The following is a 19235-nucleotide window of genomic DNA, read 5'->3' on the forward strand; positions in this document are numbered from 1 at the left end:
ACAAAGCAATCAGTGAAACTGAAGACAATAAACTAAAGAAAACTGAGAACAGAGAACAAACACCTTCTCTCCTCAAAGAGTCTAGAGAGAAAGAGGGAACTCGAAAGTAGGAGGCTTTTTTTTTTGTTTTGTTTTTTTCTCAAGCAAAGAAACTTGAGAGAGAGAGAGTGTTTGGTTGACAAGGTGAAACCAACCCAGAACAGAGAAAAGGCTAAAATATAGCGCTAGTTTCAAAATTACCAATACCAGCTTAGTCTCACCCTCACAAACTGAGCTCAAGACTAAGCGTCCAGTGAGTGGCAAGCCTCCCTGAAATAGAGCCAGGGACAGGTGAGCCTGATTGTGAGTAATTAGCTGGCAGACTGCTCATGTATCCCTCTGGTGGCCAAAGTTGGTCTAGCAGGCAAGCCAGATCCAGGCCTGGTACTTAGACCAAGAAAAAAAAAAAGAACTGATGAGAATAGAAAAAACAACAACAAAGCATAACACCAACATGCGAGAGAAAAGCAGAGCAGAGTTAAGGATCAATATTAATGATTTATCAGAGTAAAGCAGAAGAGTCCTGCTCTCTTCATACTCCAAATATCTGGAGAAGCTCACATTAAAGGCTTGGCTCAGAAGACCACCTCCAATTAATCTTGTTTTAATACCTTATCGTTTCTATAGTAACGCCTTATTCACAGGGACTTGTATGACGGATGAACGACATAATTTAAGTTAATAATAAATGGATTAAAATCATGTTATTTAACGAAGAGAAATGTATAATCATTGATATGAGGTTTTCTGTAAGGAGAGGTTTATTTAACATTTATGGAAGGAGTCTCCAGTGTCAGCACTTCGTAACAGTCAGTAAGGTGTCCAGCACAGGAAAGTCTTCAGGACAGAGGAGTGTACATTTTCTGGTTTCTTGGTAACATGACAAGCTGCATGTTTTTATCTTAATTACTTCAAGAGAGAGAGAAAAGAAAGAGAGGCTGGTGAGGGAATGTTTATAGCTGCTATTACTGAAGTCAGGACAGGAACTAGTTTGACTTATGGATGTTCCACAACATTAAATGTAACTATAAATGATAAAAAATGTAATGTATTGTTCATTAATGAATAAAAATTGTAATTGTGCTGTGGTATGAGAGGAATAAAATGTGCTGTTATAGGGAAAGTGTAATATGCTCTGGCCCCATCCCAATGCGGCGTGGCGATGTAGCTTGCAGCAGGTTATGGTTGCGGAACTGCTGGAAGTCCAGGTGGTGCTCCACAAACAATGTGGGCTTTATAGAAAAGTGGGACTCATTACTTGTAGCATAGCACATAGTCTCAGAACAAGCCTAGTTAATCGGTGACAATCCAGAGCCAAGGCCAGGGAGCAGACAAGCAGGCTAAACTGACCGTCTGCTAGCTGCACTGAGTCGTCACTCAGGTTCCAACATACTGAGACTGTGTCTGTTCCCCTAGCTAAACAAAAATGTAGAAATACCCAGAAAGTTTGTTTTAGTAACCTAATTAACATAAAATTAATTCAAACCGAATGCACAGCCAGCACAGTTGAATATTATTCACAGCTAGGACTGTTAAATATTAGATCTCTTACGTCTAAAGCACTTATTGTTAATGAAACTATTACTGATTAGGAGTTTAATGTACTGTGTTAAACAGAAACATGGATTAAACCAAATGAGTATGTAGCATTAAATGAAGCACAGTTACATACATCAGCCCCATCTAACTGGCAGAAGGGGAGGTGTTGCAGTTAATTATAATGATAATCATGCGTCACACAAAAACTTAAGTCATAAATTCAACGTGTTTGAAGTTCTTTATACTAACATAACATACTTAGCCACAAAAAAGACGATTCCACTAATCATTATTTACAGACCCCGGGGGCCATATTCTGAAGTTGGTTACCTGGACTTCCTGATAGCCTTTCAGTAAATTCACTTGTCTAAGAAAATGATTCATAAAACTCAGAATGGGAGGGTTATCATCCTCAGTCCTACACTAGAACATGGTAAAACGTGTGGCTTTGATTCAAGTGTGTTTTTGGTTGTGGTTAGGACAGTCATTTAGCCTATTAAAATAAAAATATTATTTGCAAATAGTCCAAATGCATTATTTTACAATAAATTCTAGTTCTTTAACTATTTTTCTTTATTCCTTTACTTTTCTCTTTTTGACAAGAAACCCTCAAGTGTCTACAACCATTATATTTTGATATGTCCATGTCTGGTCTGTGCTCAAATTGTTAAAGGGATAGTTCACCTAAAAATGAAAATTATGTTATCACTTACTCTTATGTCCTTCCAAACCCAAAGCCAATTTTTTTGTGAAATATAATAGAAGATTTTTTTGAAAAATGTAATGAAATGTAATACTATGTTTTTTTTGTTTTTTTTTACTGTTTACTCATTAGTAAACAGTTTTTTTGCGATTGCCGCCGCCAGCCAGCAGTTCCTGACTGCACAGCTGGTAATGTTATCATGCCAATACTCCCTTGGAAATGCTCCTTTTCCTGTCTTCTGAATGATTTGGGATTTTTAAAAATGGTAAATTGCACATTTTAATGTATTAGAATATCAAAATCGTCCAAACCTATTTAAACATTAAAAGGTGACTGTCGTAGCTGTTTAATCATATTAGTTGGTTACCCAGACTTTTGAAAGCAAGGAATATTTATGTAGCTGGACCTTCACAAATGTAGGTCAATGTAACATTTCTCTGTTAGGTGGTTTACCAAATAATAAAAAATCTCGTGCTATTCAGAAATACTCAAACGACTCACTCAGTTGACTCCTTAGTGCAACGTTTTAACCCGGCATGATTAAAAGAAATAAAGCAGGCATAAAATTCCCTGATGCAATCACTGTCTCAGTCTTGACAGCTTGGCACTTCTCGGAACATCAAAAGTCCCCAGTGTGGCACATCAGCCATTATTTACAGCGGCGGTTAATAGCGGAAAGGAGTGACAGTGTGTAAATCTCCGCCGACCTGCTTAATTTGCCACGCTCTTCCAGGGAGAACGATGGAGATGCACTTGTCACACAGAGTTATACATTTCCTCATTATGCTGACGTGCGTGATTTAGGAGCACAAAAGCAAGTTTGATGGCGAAAGCCGGCTGCTGGAGGGCTTGGCTGCTGAAAGCTTCTGAATCAATAGGCCAATTTAGGCGAGGGCTGCTCTTTGCTCTTAGTGGACTCGCTGTGTGGTGTCTGACATTCAGCACACATGTGGGAGAAAGAAAGAAAGCTCCAGCCTCCAGGGACATGAGCTGCACTTTTCACTAAATTACAACGCTGGTGACCTTTACATTCTCCTGCTCTTGGTTTGTTAGCATCTGTCTCAGCTGACCTCATCACACACACTCCAATCTGATAGATCTGCAGATTCAGCACATTTGTGATGGAAAGATTCAATTTAGGAGAGAATAAATGAATAAAAGAATTCACAGCATGATCCTGGTATGATATCTGCTGACAGATCCAGACTTCCAGAGAGGATGACATTAAATGAAAGTTTGGAAAAATAATAGTTCATTTTTATGCAAATGAGGTGAAGCAATGTAAAGAACACCAATAAGAGCAAGTGACGGTGATGCGCTCTGTTTTTAACCCCACTGTGAAACATACCAGATATTCATAACTTTAATATTATATATAATATATTCATATACATATTTGTAATTGCAGTCGGTGTTCACGAAAATCCTGTTCATTCGGAAAGATTCATATCCTACAGTTGCTACATAAGTTTGTGTACATTTTTTTGAATAAGGAGACTCACTAATGTGAACCTTGATTGATCGGTTTCAAGTCGTATAATTAGCGATGAGTTACTGCACATTTAGTGTGAGTTAATCGCAGCTTTAGTGTCCTCTGCATCCCCTATGTCATTATTTATTGGAAAAACCCTCTCATGCTGGTCAAAATTTACATTTATGGCATTTGGTAGACATCCTTATCCAGAGTGATTTACATTTATACAGCTAAGCAGTTGAGAGTTAAGGGCCTTGCTAAAGGGCCTAGCAGTGGCAGTTTGGCAGTACTGGGATTCAAACTCATGACCTTCTAAGTAGAAGTCCAACATCTGGACCGGTGAGCTACCACTACCCAAGATAACGCAAACCTGGAACAAAATGGTTTAGAAGCCTTATTGGTGAGTGGAGCCAAATGATCTGACTCGGAAATTCCCATCACTAATGTGAATGCAATGCAATTATCGTGCAGTGAAAAAGCGGCATGTTTATCAGAACAGTCTAGAAATATGCTTTTTAGCCTCTTTTTTTTTACCTTAGATAATTGTTTAAATAATTATTGCACCGCCTGTAGTAACGTTAATGATATAACAAATCTAGCTAGATGCTAGATAAGATTAGATCAATTTATGCACACACTAATGACAATTAGACCCATCTTTTGCTTTATTATCACATTCCTCACGTGTCCATGTGTGACAGTAAAGTTTTTTCTTTCTTCCATCATTTGCAAAACCCATTATCCACAGCAGACAGAGAGAGATCTCATTGGGGAACAGCCTTTTATTAATCGATTGGAAGTGCATGGGAAATCTTTATTGGAGTGACACAGCTGTGAACACCCTGTCCAAAACAAAACAGTCAAACAAAACCATCTGTATAATGAGCAGAACCAAGAAGAGGGGAAATAGATTCATCTAAGCAAATATACCGGCATCTCAGTCATCCCTGGTGCTCTGCGAGACAGAGATGCGAGTCTGATGCAGAGCCACACCACGTCGCACAGAGCCACACCTTTTCATAGATTTCCATAGACTCGCATTCTCGTTCTTTAAGGGGAATCTCTTCGGATTGTCTCAGTATTTCTTTTCCCTGTAGAGGAGCCTCACTGCAATGCAGCAAAAATAAATCTAGTGAAGACAAGAGAGTGCGTGCCCTGCGGACACAACCTAGTGCACTGTACAGGGGTGGGGAAGGGGGGTTAATAAGCAGACATTGGCTAGTGCAGCGGGAGGCACTACGTCCCCCCCGGACGTGTGGTGAATATTTACCTTGTAAACACCTGGTGGTAATTTACACCTGAATAAAAAGTATCAGCTCGTCCGCCCCTTAAACTCGTACACAACTTAGGTTTTGATACAGTACAGTAGAAAGCAAAAGCATTTCTGTTATTCTTTATAACCCATATTGCACCATCAGAAAGTGGGACACAAATATTCAGCAACCATGACTCAAACCTTTCCTAAAACAATATATGTGCAAACATGACTAAAGGACTTTTATTAATTGATCAAAATCCAAACTTTTCCCTGTAATACCCACAAATAAAGGTGATTTTTTTCTCATTTAATATATAGTATTTATATATTAATTTATAGTCATAAGAATACTAAATCTTTACATTTGATCATTTTATAGTGAAAAAACAAGAAAAAAAATCGTAAAGCCGGATCAACTTCCGGCTGTTCTCTATTTCAGATTTATCTTTATCTTCATCATCGTCATCATTTTTACCGGTCGCTCCCCATGCACCCATAAGAAAATTTGAACTTTTAAACGTTAAAAATCTGAAAACAGTGACAACTTTGGAACAGTGGTGATCACACACTCGCGCTCTCTGGAGTATTCATTCCATGTTTTGATATTAATTTAATTACACAAATAAAGTTCGGTAGAAAAAAATGGGCTCCCAGTCATCATAGTGCACACTAAATGCTAACAAATAATAATAATAATAATAATAATAATAATAATAATAATAATAATAATAATAATAAATAATCCAAATAAATCGAGTTGGAAATCTCCCTTCTGGAGTGTGTTTCTATTTTTTGTTTTTTGAAAAAGTGAATCCACGTGTTTAAAAAAGCGTAAAAGAAAGTAAGGAATCGGCAGTGGCCCTCCCGTGAGGAAAGGCCTCTATGTACAACTGTGTGATGAGTTTTTTTTGCTGTGTGTTTGTGTGTATGTGTGTGTGTCCAGTCCATGTCCTCTGGGTTATACCAGTGTGTAGGACTTGGCGTAGGGATTGCTGCTCTGTTTTAAGTGTCCCCGAGAGTCTAAGAGGGACTCCTGCGATGTGCTGAGCTTGGCGGCCTGAGCCAAGTCCGAGCCAGCTTCTCTCTGTGGCAGCGTGGAGGCGCCGGAGCTGGGCTGCCACTGCTGCGCCTCCCGGGCTGCCGGAACCTCCACTGGCACCGGCACCAGGCTCGGCCGCTTCAGTGACCGGCTCTTCTGTGGCTCCAGGCCCGACGCAGCCCGGTTCAGCAGGAAGTCCATGCGCAAGTACGGCGGCAGGTGCACCAGCTCGCCCCCTGCAGGACGACAAAAAGCAGACGCTCATCCGAGTAACCTTGGAGCTGCCGTTGTTGTAAAAGGATAAAAAATTATTTCATAAGAATGTGCAAACACTCACCACTTTAATAGGAACACCTGTACCCCTGCTGATGTGTGTTACCTAATCAGCCAATCTTGTGGCAGCAGTGCATAAGATCATACAGATACGGGTCAAGAGCTTCAGTTAATGTCCACATCAGAATGTTGAAAAATGTAATCTCGGTGGCTTGGACTGTGGCATGGTTGTTAGTACCAAATGGGCTGGTTTGAGTATTTCAGAAACTGATGATCTCCTGGGATTTTCACAGCCCGTCTGTCACCAACAACCACGCCACACTCAAAGTCACTGAGATCACATTTTTTTCTGTATTTGAATGTTGATGTTTGATTAACTGAAGCTCTTGATCAGAATATGCATGATTTTTCTGCATTGCACTGCTGCCACATGATTGACTGAATGGATAACTGCATGAATTTAATGTTCCTAATACAGTGGTCAGTGAGTGTATACAACACAATTACCACCATAAGCAATACATTATGTTGGAATGTGAGATAAAATGATGAGAGCAATAGTTACAACAATTGTATTAGGATAGTGCTTTTTCGATTACATATAAATGAAAAGTGTAACAAACGATTCTGTAGTTTATAATATTAGATTTTTGAGTAAATTGGATTGGGACTTTGAATGTGAGAGAAAATTACTTGATTAATAAATCATTGTTATTATTATTAAGCTATTATTCATGTTGTTGCCCAGTTTTTCAACGTTATGCTCCATGATTTGGGTTTTTATGAGAGCTTACTGAAATTGGCTCCATTCTTAGATCTCAGTGATTATATTTCATGATTATGGCAGAATGTAAGAGCACTAAAGTACAGTGCAGCTGTCTATTTAGTGCTTTGTGATTACATTTCATTATTTACATCATTTAAATATCTCCAGCAGCTCGATGTTATCTCTTGCCGCTGCTCACCTGGCCTGTGGGCTTTGGGTACGGCCATATTCATGACCCTGCATGCGTCCTGAGGTTTGGGAGGCGAGGCCGTGAACCTGCATATGCCCGACTCGGATGGCGTGCTGGATGTCAGGCTGTCCGTGTAGTCGTTGGTTCCTGCCGTCATCTGCTCGGAGGACGTGTCTGAGATGAAGCACTCGGTGATGGTGAACTTGGCGTGCCGGAGCTGCTCCTCCATCTTGGCATGCTCGTATGCCCGCGCCAGCTCCTCGTAGGTGGACGAGGCGCTCTCTGTGGACACCATGCTGCTCCGGGCTCGGTCTGGACACACCACACAACACACTAATAACTCCAGCTTCCTTTCAAGATGGGATATTTTATTAGCTAGGTGGCTAGTGTTAGCAGCAAAACTATAGACATTTATTTATTGACTTACAATTTGTCTAAGATGTTAGTTTAGCTCATGTTAGCTAGCTAGCATTAGCATTTATGATTAGGACTAGAAAATCCTTTCAGTTATCCTGTCAGTTTAAATCTTTTTAGATAGCTAGCTAGTGTTAGCATGAACATTTATAAATTTGACTTGTCAGTGTTAGACAGCTGGCTAATGTTAGCACAGAACATTGCAACCATTAATGGATATCACTTAAAATCCTGTTAGATGTTAAGGGTTAACTCATGTATTGATGATTATAACCGTTTATCAACTGGACTTGAAATTCCTCTCAGGTATCCTTTGAAATTTGATCAGTAGGAATGGAAAATTCTCTCAGATATCCTCAGTTTAGATCATTTTAGCCAACCAGTGTTAGCATTGAACATTTATAAATATGACTTAAAAAAATGTATAGATACTTAAAATCATCCGGGACCTCACATTAATAGTTAATTCAAGGCATCTAGTGTTAGCGTTGATGATTTTTAACATTTATGAATGTAACATAAAAAAAAAAAATCCTATCTTTAGCAAGCGCTAATCTGTCAGTGACAGATACCTGTCTAGGATCATCAAAGAGCATTGCAAACATTTATTACTTCTAAATCCTCTCAGTTATAATATTAGCTAGTGATAGTATTGATGATTATTTATGTTTAAAATAAATAAAAAATAAATTTATGTTTAAAATAAATAATCCTGTCAGGTTAGCTCATCATAGCTAACTAGCTACTGTTAGCTTTGAATATGTTTTAAGTTAGCTCATGTTCAACACTGATTTTTTTTTGTCAGTGTTGTAGAACTACTGAGCTAGTGTTAGTATTGATAATTATGAACATTTATAACTATGACTTCAAAATCCTGTCAGGTTAGCTCATCTTAGACAAATACCATTGAAATTTATGAATGTTACTTAAAAAAATCTCCAACAGGCAAACTTGTCAGTGTTAGATGGCTGGCTAGTATTAGTGCTGAACATCGCGAACTTAATGGATATCATGTTATAGAGCAAGCTAGTGTTAGCATTGGAAACACCATTGTTAGCACATATTAGCTAATGGGATAGCATTAGAAGTAGAAGGTTAGCTGTTGGCTAACAAAAAATCATTCACAGAAGTAGGGTACATTTAGTTAATAGTAATATGTAACTACTCCTAGTAAATTAGTGACACTGGTCTTTTTTTTATTTTTTTTTTATTTTTTTACTTGTATCGGAGTTTCAAAATGGCTTCAAATTGGCTGTTTTGATTAACACTGACAAACTTTTAGCTAGCCCTGCGATGGAGTGTGGTGCCATCCAGGATGTATTCCTTATTCGTGTCTAGTGTTCCCGGAATAGGCTCCGGATTCACTGCGACCCTGACCAGGATAAAGTGCTCACTGATGATTAATGAATGATTGAACTTGTAGCTAGTATTTTTTATTTAGATAGCGTTAGAGAGGATGTTAGCATGCTGAATATGGAGGGTGTAGCCTTCTGAGAGAATTTCATAATCACTTCAATATGGACCTATGTTGAATAAAGCTGTTTTTATCATTCTTTCACTTTTATCAAAAATGTAAAATGGGTCACTCTTTTTAAAACAGGGTTGATCAGAGCTGGAGAAAGATGAAGATGAAGAACCTGTGTCCTGAGATGGACTGACGCTGTAGCTGTCGCTTTCTTTGTCCACAGAGCCAGGCACTCTCGGCGTTCCCAGCCTCCAATCCGTGCTGAGTGTGTGTGTGGAGACCTGCGGGTGAGGACGATTCAACGTCCACTGGCTAGCGTAGCGACTTCGTGCGGCAGGGCCTGGTTTAGCTGCTCGCCGTGCTGTGGGATCTGATGGTGTACAAGTAGTTCAGTTCAGTCACAGTGTAGCCCACACACATGCCAGTGTAGGAAGATAGATGGAATTTTTTTTCTCACTTGACAGGCTGCTTTTGCTCGTCCCAGGCCGAACGTCCGAGACATCCACCAGCGGCCCCGTGGCCTGAGTCAGCGACTGGTAGTGGACCGTGTGTGTCGCTGTGGTTGTTTTCTGCTTGGCAGTTTCTCCGAAATCATTCTCAGTGAGAAGCACGGTCGATCTGTCATCTGAACATGAGGGCAAAAAATGGCACCGTTAGAGATTTCAGCATTAGTAAGATTACAGTAGTGGAGGTGCTGAGGAGCAGAAGACTCACCCACGGTCTCCATGGTGTCTCTCTCTTCGATGAGGAGCTGAGCTCTGGGGATGTCGATGTGCATGCGGAGCGTCTGCTGCTGCTTGTTCAGCGTGTCTGATGGCCGTGTATTTTTGCTGGGAGCAAACAGAGCATATGCACAAACCCGAGTTACACCTCTGTAGTCATGTACTGTTGTAGCATAAGGTGCGTTTCAAGAAAAGTGAAAAAAAAAAGTTCCTGTGATGGAAGCATTCCTGTGCATGCTCCTGTGAAGCATTTGAGGACTGGAGGAGTTCATTGTAGTTACTGGGCCTTGGTTCCAGGAACATATTTATTTGCTGATCCAGACCATTTCTATGAACCAGGAACTGGTTCTTGTACTGAACATGCAAGCCTCATAAAATGACCAACAGTTGTACTCACAACATTCAAAACATGGTTTAGTTAGCGTCATTACTAACACTTTACATTAGAGGAGATGATATTATTTTTTAAATCAGAAGCGGATGCAGGAGTTACGTACATGCTTCTAGTGGCACAGCAGGAAAGTGCCACAGGTAGCTGGTTCAAACGGCTATGTTAATTATTCAACTAAGGAATAACACAGGACACACCATGCTGTTATATGAAAATAATGCACACCGGGGTTGGGCAGAGGGCCAGCTGAGTGCCACTACCCCTGAACTGCATTATATTCGTATAACAGCATGGTCTGTTGTGTGTTATTGTGCTTATACCACAACTATTTGCCAGTGAATACAATGTTTAATTTATTAATGAACACATCACACATTTTAACGGTTTATAGATAGATTTAAAGTTGTGGAACATCCACCTATGTTAAAGGTGCCATAAACCATCATTCTTTGCCAGCCTTTCCCTCTCCCTCTTTCTCTCTCTCTCTGTCTGTGTCTCTCTCTTTCTCTCTCTCTCTCTCTCTCTCACACACACACACACACACACACGCAAAGCACATCCTGTCATTTTACGGAGAAAATAGAGAAAAAGTGTGCTTACGACAGCTGCACTATTGTCAGAGCTGCTGTTATTAGAAAATTAATCAACACCTTCTAATCAATCAGAATCGAAAATTCAACAGTGCTGTGGAATTAATTTGTTTCTTTACCTCATGAGCATCTCTGCCAAGCTTTTTGCATCTAGAAAGCAAATGAAAAGCAACATTTATCAACTCCAAGTATTAAACAACTTTGATTTTTAAAATGCCACATTCTTCCAACACAAAATATCAGTGCTACAAAAAGTAAAGCAGTTTATCACAAGCTCTTACCTCTGAGCCTCTTCAGCCTCTGCTCCCTCCTCCTCCTCCTGAGCACCATGAGCAGGACGAAGAGCAGGACCATGCCCACCAGGATGCACGAGATGGTCACCATCATCTTCACACCCTCGTTGTTACTCTTCTTCACCGGGTTCTTTACTGCAGTCTTCACTAGCGGTGGAATGGTGCCTGGAAGGTTACGCAAGAAAACACACCTGAGATGAGAAGGTCCTCTAATATTATTAAAAGAAAGCTCCTAGAATTTTTCTTAAAAAATAAAAAAGTCTGCATGTGGCAATGTATTTTAAATTGGTTTTTGTGACACTATGCTGTGAAATGGCCACAAATCATTGTTGCACACAGTCTACAATATGCTCTGACAAGATGATATAATAAACAAACAAACAAACAAACAAACATTTTTATCAACTTGTATATGTTGGTAAGTTTAACACACAGTACTAAAAATTATTCGCAATAACCACAAAAGACAGAGGCCCTGATGTGTAAAAAACATGCAAACTTTCTAACACTTGTACTCACATTTTCTTCATAAGTGTAAACTGATCGATTTTTACACCCACAGTATGTTTTACTGAAACCTGAAAGTCATTTTGGAATCAGCGAATGCATGTATGTATATTTGCAGGAGCCTGTTTTCACCAGTTGAGGACAAAATTATATAATTTACTTATGTGACCTTAATAATGAGAATGTCTAGCTAGAGTCTGTCAACTAAAAATATTAAGAATGTTACGACAAAATTACGACTTTGTCCTGTCATGGTAAAGTTATGATGCTCATGCTCACACCTCAGATACCAACAGGATTTAAACAGAGAGGTTGAAAAAGGTTTTACATTTTATATTTGTATTTTATTTCTGTGCATCTCATTGGCTTTAGTCTGCGCTATACCTGAGGTTTAATTTCACTCTTTGAGATTCGACCTAGCCGTAACTACAGAGAACAAATAGCAGAAACAAAAATCTAATTTTAACATTGTTTAAATGTTTGAACACTTTGCATGTACAGTCCTCAGTGTGAAAAGTTGGATCTCAACATCATGCCACTGTTGGAAAGAGGTCAAATATGCAGAAGATGCTGGAAAAGCAAAGAATGTGCAGGACCTGGAGGATTTTTCTTAAGAACAGTGGGCAGTTTAACTGCTCAGGACAAACAAGGGACTCATGAACAAAACAGCCGTTGATCATCCAAGTAACAACACACACTATTAAGAATCAAGCGTATGTCAACTTTTGAACTGGTTCATTTGTGTAAATTCAGTTATTACTGTGTCTATATGTAAGCATCTGCTTTGTGAAATAGCTTATTCAGTACAGTACTAAAATACAAAATGCTATTTTTATGATCCCTCTTATTATTATTTTTTTAATTATTAACATTTTGCAGATTCTGCAAGGCGTATGTAAACTTATGACCCCAACTGTAATGTCATTCACACAATTATTCTTTGTAAATCTAATTTATTCAACTGCACAACTAAATCAGTACTCATTATTATGGATCGTAGTAAATCAGAGCCAAAGTGGATTAATATTTGAACACTGAGACATGACACTTTTTTGTATTTTCTTTTTTTAAGCTTTGGATGCAACATTTCATCAAAATACACTAGAATTTTCCTTGCAGTTCCCAGTTAGCTCACTATGGAATGACCAGATTACAAAATAAGCCATAAAAATAGCTGAATCAGCAAGTCATCACATGAGCGTTGCCTAGCTTCAGCTAACAACTGCAGAGTGACTGCGGTCATCATTTGACCTTTTGCAGAAATCGCCAATAATGCCCAATTGAGCGAGGCTGCACTTAAAAGAGATGAACTCATCTTTCTTGTGTGAGAACATGAACACTCAGCGATTTTTTCCAGGGGTTAAACATGGAGCATGACCGAGGGCTGGACCTCTGAGAGGAAACCCAGCCTCACAATTACACAGCGGTCCCTGGTGAGAGGATCAGTCAGCCGTTCAGCCCTCAGACACACCTCTGAGAAATTCATTCTAGCTGCAGAACCAGGGTTCAGTCTGAGGGAAGTCATAAAAACATCCAAACACATGACGTGAAGTGCAGGAGGACCCACTAAAGACCCGCCGAGCCATTTTCATTTCAGCCACTCAGTAAGAGTAATACATAATAAATATTTCAGGTTTCTCTCTATGTTTCTATTCTAACTTCATTTTATTCAGTGATTTTTTTATAACAATGGAAAAACTGTTATTAAAGGTTTAAAGTTTAATATTTAATAATATTGTCAATTAACGTAAGCGTAAATTAATTACTTTATTAAAGCTGTATATAGCTGTACTTTTCATATAATCACATAAATAATTAGATTAATTACATATAAAATAGAACAAAATTCTACTAAAATGTTTTTCTTTTTAAAGCACCCATCCTCTTCTTATATCTGCCATAAGGCATGCATAAAACCTTATAAGTAGTTATAAGCATTTTTACATGCATAACACTTTACAAAGCACAAGTATATAATGTCATAATGTCAGGTTACATAATGCACTATAATAGGTCTAAAAGGGGATTTTTCTTTTCTTTTTTTTTTTTAACAAAGCATTATAAGTATTTTTACAGTTTTTAGTTTTTAGTTGATTTTTAACCCAATACATGTTTTTATTTCTATTTTTAAGGTTTTTTTTTAATTTAGTTTTAGTCATATTAAAATCCTTTAGCTGTGATGTTGATATCCTGCTCGTTATAAACACTACTTACTGCCGTCGTAGTTGAGCGTGGCGAACTTGACCCGTTTCTCGGCCAGCCCGGCGCTGTTGTACACCTTCATCTGCAGCTCGTACCAAGTGGCCTCCTGCAGCTCCATCAGCGTGTAGCTCTTCGTCAGTGACGTACGCTGGGCTTTGGTCCACATCGGACTGTCCAGAGGTCTGTACTCCAGAGTGAAGGACGTGATCGGACAGCCGCCATCATTCCAGCCAATCAGGTTGAGTCGCACACAGGTAGCATTAATGCTTGTAAACAGCTCTTGCTCCTTGGAGAACTGTGGTTCTGGAGAGGAAGATTTAAACTAAATGTATTAAACATATTTCTGTATATTAGCTTTATTCGAAGTGTGTATGTAATATGGTGTAGTGTATATATGTGTATATGACATACCTTTCCCATGAGTCTTTGCTTCTATGATCTCACTGATGCGGCCCGGGCCCACGGCATTCAGGGCTGTAAGAGTGAATTTATACCAAGTGCCACACTTCAGAGTCTCCAGACGGTACGAGCGCTCACTGGGGCTGATGGGAAAGTTGCCCCACTGTTCGCTGTTGTCCTCCGAATACTGCAGAATGTAACCTGAACACGGAGACAGGAAGAACAACAGCTACGTAAAGCCAGCGCTTGTCCAACTTAATGGACATGAAAGAAAACAAATGTAGTAGGACCTTATATTCTCACATGATGTTGATTAATTACTTCCGTAGTATTAAAAACTTATAATTTTTTCCTCACTTGAGTCTTATTATTAGGAATACATTATTTAAAATGGGGACAAATCATTATTGACCTTGTTGTGAAATTCAATTCAACATGAGTCTATGTGATTTTTTTACAATTGTAGTTACACCATAAATGTTTACAGAGACACACTGAGCGTTGTTCATCAGTCAAATCAGTAAATGTAATTTCATAAGCCGAACCAAAACAAAAAAATTCCTGCCATATTTACAAAAAGTGTGACATGTATATGTTGATAAATGCCAAATGTTGTAAATTTAAACGTGACAGTGTAATCTGTATATAAAATCTCAGTAACTCATCACCAGTTATATGATTCGAAGCCAAGCTCTCGTAGGAGCTCTCGAATGATTTTCAGAACTAACTGGATTTTCAAACACAATTTCCGATCTCAAAAAGGTATGAAAAAACGCTAACTGGGAGCTGACTAGCAGATTTTTTTTATTTACCTTTATTAGGAACAGATGAATTTTTAAGGGAGGTGCTAGCTAACAATTAACATGTTATACCAGGCTTGACCAATTTATAAATTATTATACTTTTTTTGAAACATCCTTGCACAAAATAATTGAATTGAATTATTAGTACAATATACATTAGATTACCCTTTTATGGGGCACTTAAATAGTGGAAAACAGTCATTTGGGACAGAGAATTTGTTTTGATAAACTGTATAAATTTTAACTTTCGTAGCTGACTATTCACAACAGTTTTATTCATACACACACCTCTGATGGAACTCCCACCGTTGTCCCCTGGTATCCAGGACAGTGTGATGGACGTGGTCGTCGTTTTGGTCACTGTGAGACGAGGCTGATCTGGAGGGACTACACGGCGGCATTCATGAGAAACCAATACTCTGGAGAAAACCAATTTTCTCTACTCCCTATTTTACCCAGCTTACCTTGCACCTGCAGGTTCAGCGTTATTTCATCAGTGCCCCAGTTATTGCTGGCGACACACGTGTAGTACCCAGAATCCTCAGCTTTCACAGTCTTGATGACGAAGCTGCCGTTTCCATGAATGCTGCGCCTTCCATCGATGATGGCCGGGCCTGGGCTCCCACTGACAAGACACACAGGTATGACATTTCCTAGTGTATATATATATATATATGAACTTGGACATGTGGCTGAGCAAAAGCGGACATGTTTTAACAAATGGATCCTTTTGCTCATGTGTATAAGCTGTCAAATCTAGTGTATGTATGTCTCAGTATGAAGTTCTGTGTTATGTGCTATATCCTTGACCTTGAGGGTTTTGTTACAGTTATCTGTTTACCTTTCCTTCATCCATTTGACTGTGGGTGGCGGATCTCCCACAGCCCTGCAGGGCAGGACAATGTCTCGCATCCAGGGTGTTGTCACTGTGCCACTAAAGGTGAGGATCCTGGCAGGAGCTGCATGAAAAAGACACACCGGCTCACTCACTATGGACATGGAAGTGAGCTTGAAGAAACAGGAGCATGTTTTATAATTTCTGAATGCTTTTATAAAATAGCATTAGTGACAGCTGCATTTTGCAGTGCAGTGTGGATTTCTATTCTTAATGTTTTAGACTGTACTCTAAAAAAGAGATAATCAATAAAGTATCTTGACATCGAAATAAATAAATAAAATAGTAGCACAGTATGCCATCAAGTCAATTTTTTTTTTCACTGAGCATGGGATGCTTTTTTGGTTATATACCAGAGGCTTTGTACTTTATATCTGCATAGAATACTATGAACAGTCTGATACTCATTTTTATTTTAGTCAGGCATTTTAATAGGTTCACTCTCTCCTTTCCACCAGTAGGTTTCTGATTGTTGTTACCGCTACATCTCTAAGTACATTCGCCTTTAGTCACTTTTTGCTTTTATTTTATTTATTTATTTAAAATTTCCATGTACAGTGGCCTTTTAAATCCATATCATTCATTTATCATATTTTCTTACTTTTTAGCCTTGCAATAATGAATGCTATGGCAAAATGTAAAGTTTACGTCATTAGTTGTCATGTTAGTTGTCATGGTTACATAGAATTAGGAGCTTCGGTTTAGAGCTGTGATTAAAAGTTTGATTGGATTTATGATGGAGATGGGCTGATATAAACATGGAACACCTGCCAGAATGATAATTATATATCATATATACTGTACATGTATTTTTAAACAATTATTATAATATTATTTTAAAAGACAATTTTGCATTTTTAAAAGCTCATTTTACTTATTTGCTAAAAAAACAAAACAAAAGGTACTATTTGTTTTGACCCTACAGAGTTTAATGTGTTAAATAAGTATTCACCCCCTTAAACTTTCCACATTTTGTAGTGTTACAGCCTGGAACTGAAATGGACTTAATGAATTGAAATTATGTGTCATGAATCTGCAAAAAAGTCCACAATATTGAAGTGAGGGGAAAATCAATATAATTCACAAAACCATTTGCAAAGAATAGGCCAAGGGTTAATGTCAACACGACGCTACCACCACCATGCTTCACTGTAGGGATGATGTTCTCAGGTAAAGCAGTGTTTGCATAAAATTTAGGGAACGTAAACCTAAATTTCTTACTGTAGCACCCTTACATACCTTTAGCAAGCGGTTCGACCGTGATGACCTCGCTGCTGTTCCCGCGGCCCGCCGCCGTCACTGCCATCACCCAGATGCTATACTTCCTGTTCCGACTCAGATTCTGCACCTTGTGGAGGAATTCGTCCGGAGCAGCATCGAACTCGCTCACCACCTTCCGAAGTAAGAAATGTAGGTGAGGTTTAATACACCTGCCAATCAGAAAGCTTTGAGACCAGAAAGATTTAGTTAATGAAATACATTCCTTACATTCAGAAATATAATTCCCTATTAAATTAAGGTAGGACTTGGCAATGTGTGTACTTATATCCCTACATATTGTGATGGTTGCAATCACTGACACATAAGGAAGAAAGCATGATGGAGCACGCTGTTCTAGGAAAATAATCAATGACCGGATGCTGTGATGTGACATTACATTATAGCAGCTATAAAACAGTCTAATGTAGTGTGCAAAATTGTTGAAACTGGAAGCTCGACTGTTTTGCCCCACTGTATGCATGAATAATGGGATGCCAAAAAAACCCTTGATTAGCTGGAGATGATGTTGGATAAGGACATGTGCAAATGTGTGTATGTAAAGGGAGTGGCAACTTTTTAGGCCATACCGTAGGGTACGAGCTGGAACAGAACACTGTGTATTTCCTGATCACGCCATTTAGTTTGAGTGGCGGGAGCCAGGAAACATACACCACCGAGTTGGATGCTGCTGCCGCCTTCACGCCGCCTGGTGGACCTGGAACTAGTGGTGAAAAGAGAAACTATGATGAAATACTATAAGCAAAACAAAAAAGAAAATATCGTACCAAATCACCAGAGTTGGTACAACTGTGAATGAAAAAAAGCTCACAGTAGACACATTTATTTTGTGTCATTTTTTTTTAATTATAATATTTCTTGCTTTATTTAAAAGTACTGCAGGAGCGGCTTTAAAGGACAAAAAACTTAAACACTTTGATAGTAAATGTGTTTTTCAAAATTGTACAGACATTAACGTTTTTGACTTTGAGAACCTTTTGAGAAAACTTTGTATGATTTTTGCTAAAACTTGTATCTAAAATAAGCAGATATTGCAAAGAGATGCTTGGACCCCAATGATCACTGCTTGTAGCTAGATTTAGGGGTCCAAGCACTGAATGTTGCTACCCTGTAGTTTTCCTTAGCAGGTTTCTTATTCTGTTTATAAGGATAAATAAAAGATGGAGAGAAATATAGGAACAGAATAGAAACTAAAACCCTCCGTGGGTTCCAGATTTACAAATACCAGATTTATACATTTATAAAAATGTTTGTTTATTAATTTAACATGGTTCATTCTGATTTGAACAGGATTAACAGTTATAATATTATTGTTATATTGGATACAATCTATAAAGTATAAGAGCAGTGTAATATCAGAACTGGTGTTGGTTTTAATCACAAAGAAATTCCGGATTACCGTCCTCTTTGGTGCGGATGTAGATTTGCTCAGATCGTACGCCGTCTCCAGCCCGAGTGAACGCCAGCACCTGAATGCTATAGTTGGTGAATTTCTCCAAACCATCCAGCTCGAGAGGAGGCAGCAGGGTAGTGATGTTTCTGATCTCACCCAGTTCTGAAAGATTTAACAATTATAGCATATAAGGCACAAACACATATATACAAGAGTCTGAGAAAATATACTTTTCTGTTTTCTCAGCTAAATCAGTAGTTTGACCAAACATGGATAAAATTTGCTTGGTGGAAATGGCAATTCACTGAAAGGGAAAGGACATGGACAATTCATTTACACCTGGTAGTAATTAGTTTCACTCCATTCCAGCTTTATCTTGGTGAATTTTGACACAAACCTCAATACTGTGATTGAATAGAAATCAAGTGGAAATGGATGTAGTTTCATTGGTCGCTAAAAATAATGGAAGAGCTGCTAATTATTAAATATCACTCATACTGAACTTATGCCTTGCTGTTTTATTACCATTGCTTAAAAAAACAAAACAAAATAGTCACCTCGTCCAATGGCCTATATTAGAGTTTTTGTGGAAAAATTCAGTT

General features: G+C 38.6%; 1 protein-coding gene across 1 annotated transcript in view; it reads right to left on the reverse strand.

The window, feature by feature from the left end:
- Positions 1 to 4517: 4517 nt before the first annotated feature.
- The window catches only part of dscama (Down syndrome cell adhesion molecule a), a 78736-nt gene continuing 64018 nt past the window's right edge, over positions 4518 to 19235 (reverse strand). The window contains exons 19-33 of the mRNA XM_034312923.2: positions 18640 to 18795; positions 17810 to 17943; positions 17202 to 17355; positions 15909 to 16026; positions 15532 to 15692; positions 15356 to 15454; positions 14277 to 14465; positions 13878 to 14168; positions 11145 to 11321; positions 10983 to 11013; positions 9875 to 9990; positions 9618 to 9785; positions 9333 to 9530; positions 7291 to 7593; positions 4518 to 6288 (exon numbers count right to left, since the gene is read on the reverse strand). Coding sequence (XP_034168814.1) covers positions 5972 to 6288; positions 7291 to 7593; positions 9333 to 9530; positions 9618 to 9785; positions 9875 to 9990; positions 10983 to 11013; positions 11145 to 11321; positions 13878 to 14168; positions 14277 to 14465; positions 15356 to 15454; positions 15532 to 15692; positions 15909 to 16026; positions 17202 to 17355; positions 17810 to 17943; positions 18640 to 18795 — 2612 coding nt within the window. The 3' untranslated portion in view covers positions 4518 to 5971. The remainder of the gene's footprint in view (positions 6289 to 7290; positions 7594 to 9332; positions 9531 to 9617; positions 9786 to 9874; positions 9991 to 10982; positions 11014 to 11144; positions 11322 to 13877; positions 14169 to 14276; positions 14466 to 15355; positions 15455 to 15531; positions 15693 to 15908; positions 16027 to 17201; positions 17356 to 17809; positions 17944 to 18639; positions 18796 to 19235) is intronic.

The sequence above is a fragment of the Pangasianodon hypophthalmus genome, chromosome 17 (genome assembly GCF_027358585.1).
Source record: "Pangasianodon hypophthalmus isolate fPanHyp1 chromosome 17, fPanHyp1.pri, whole genome shotgun sequence".
NCBI classification, from domain to species: domain Eukaryota; kingdom Metazoa; phylum Chordata; class Actinopteri; order Siluriformes; family Pangasiidae; genus Pangasianodon; species Pangasianodon hypophthalmus.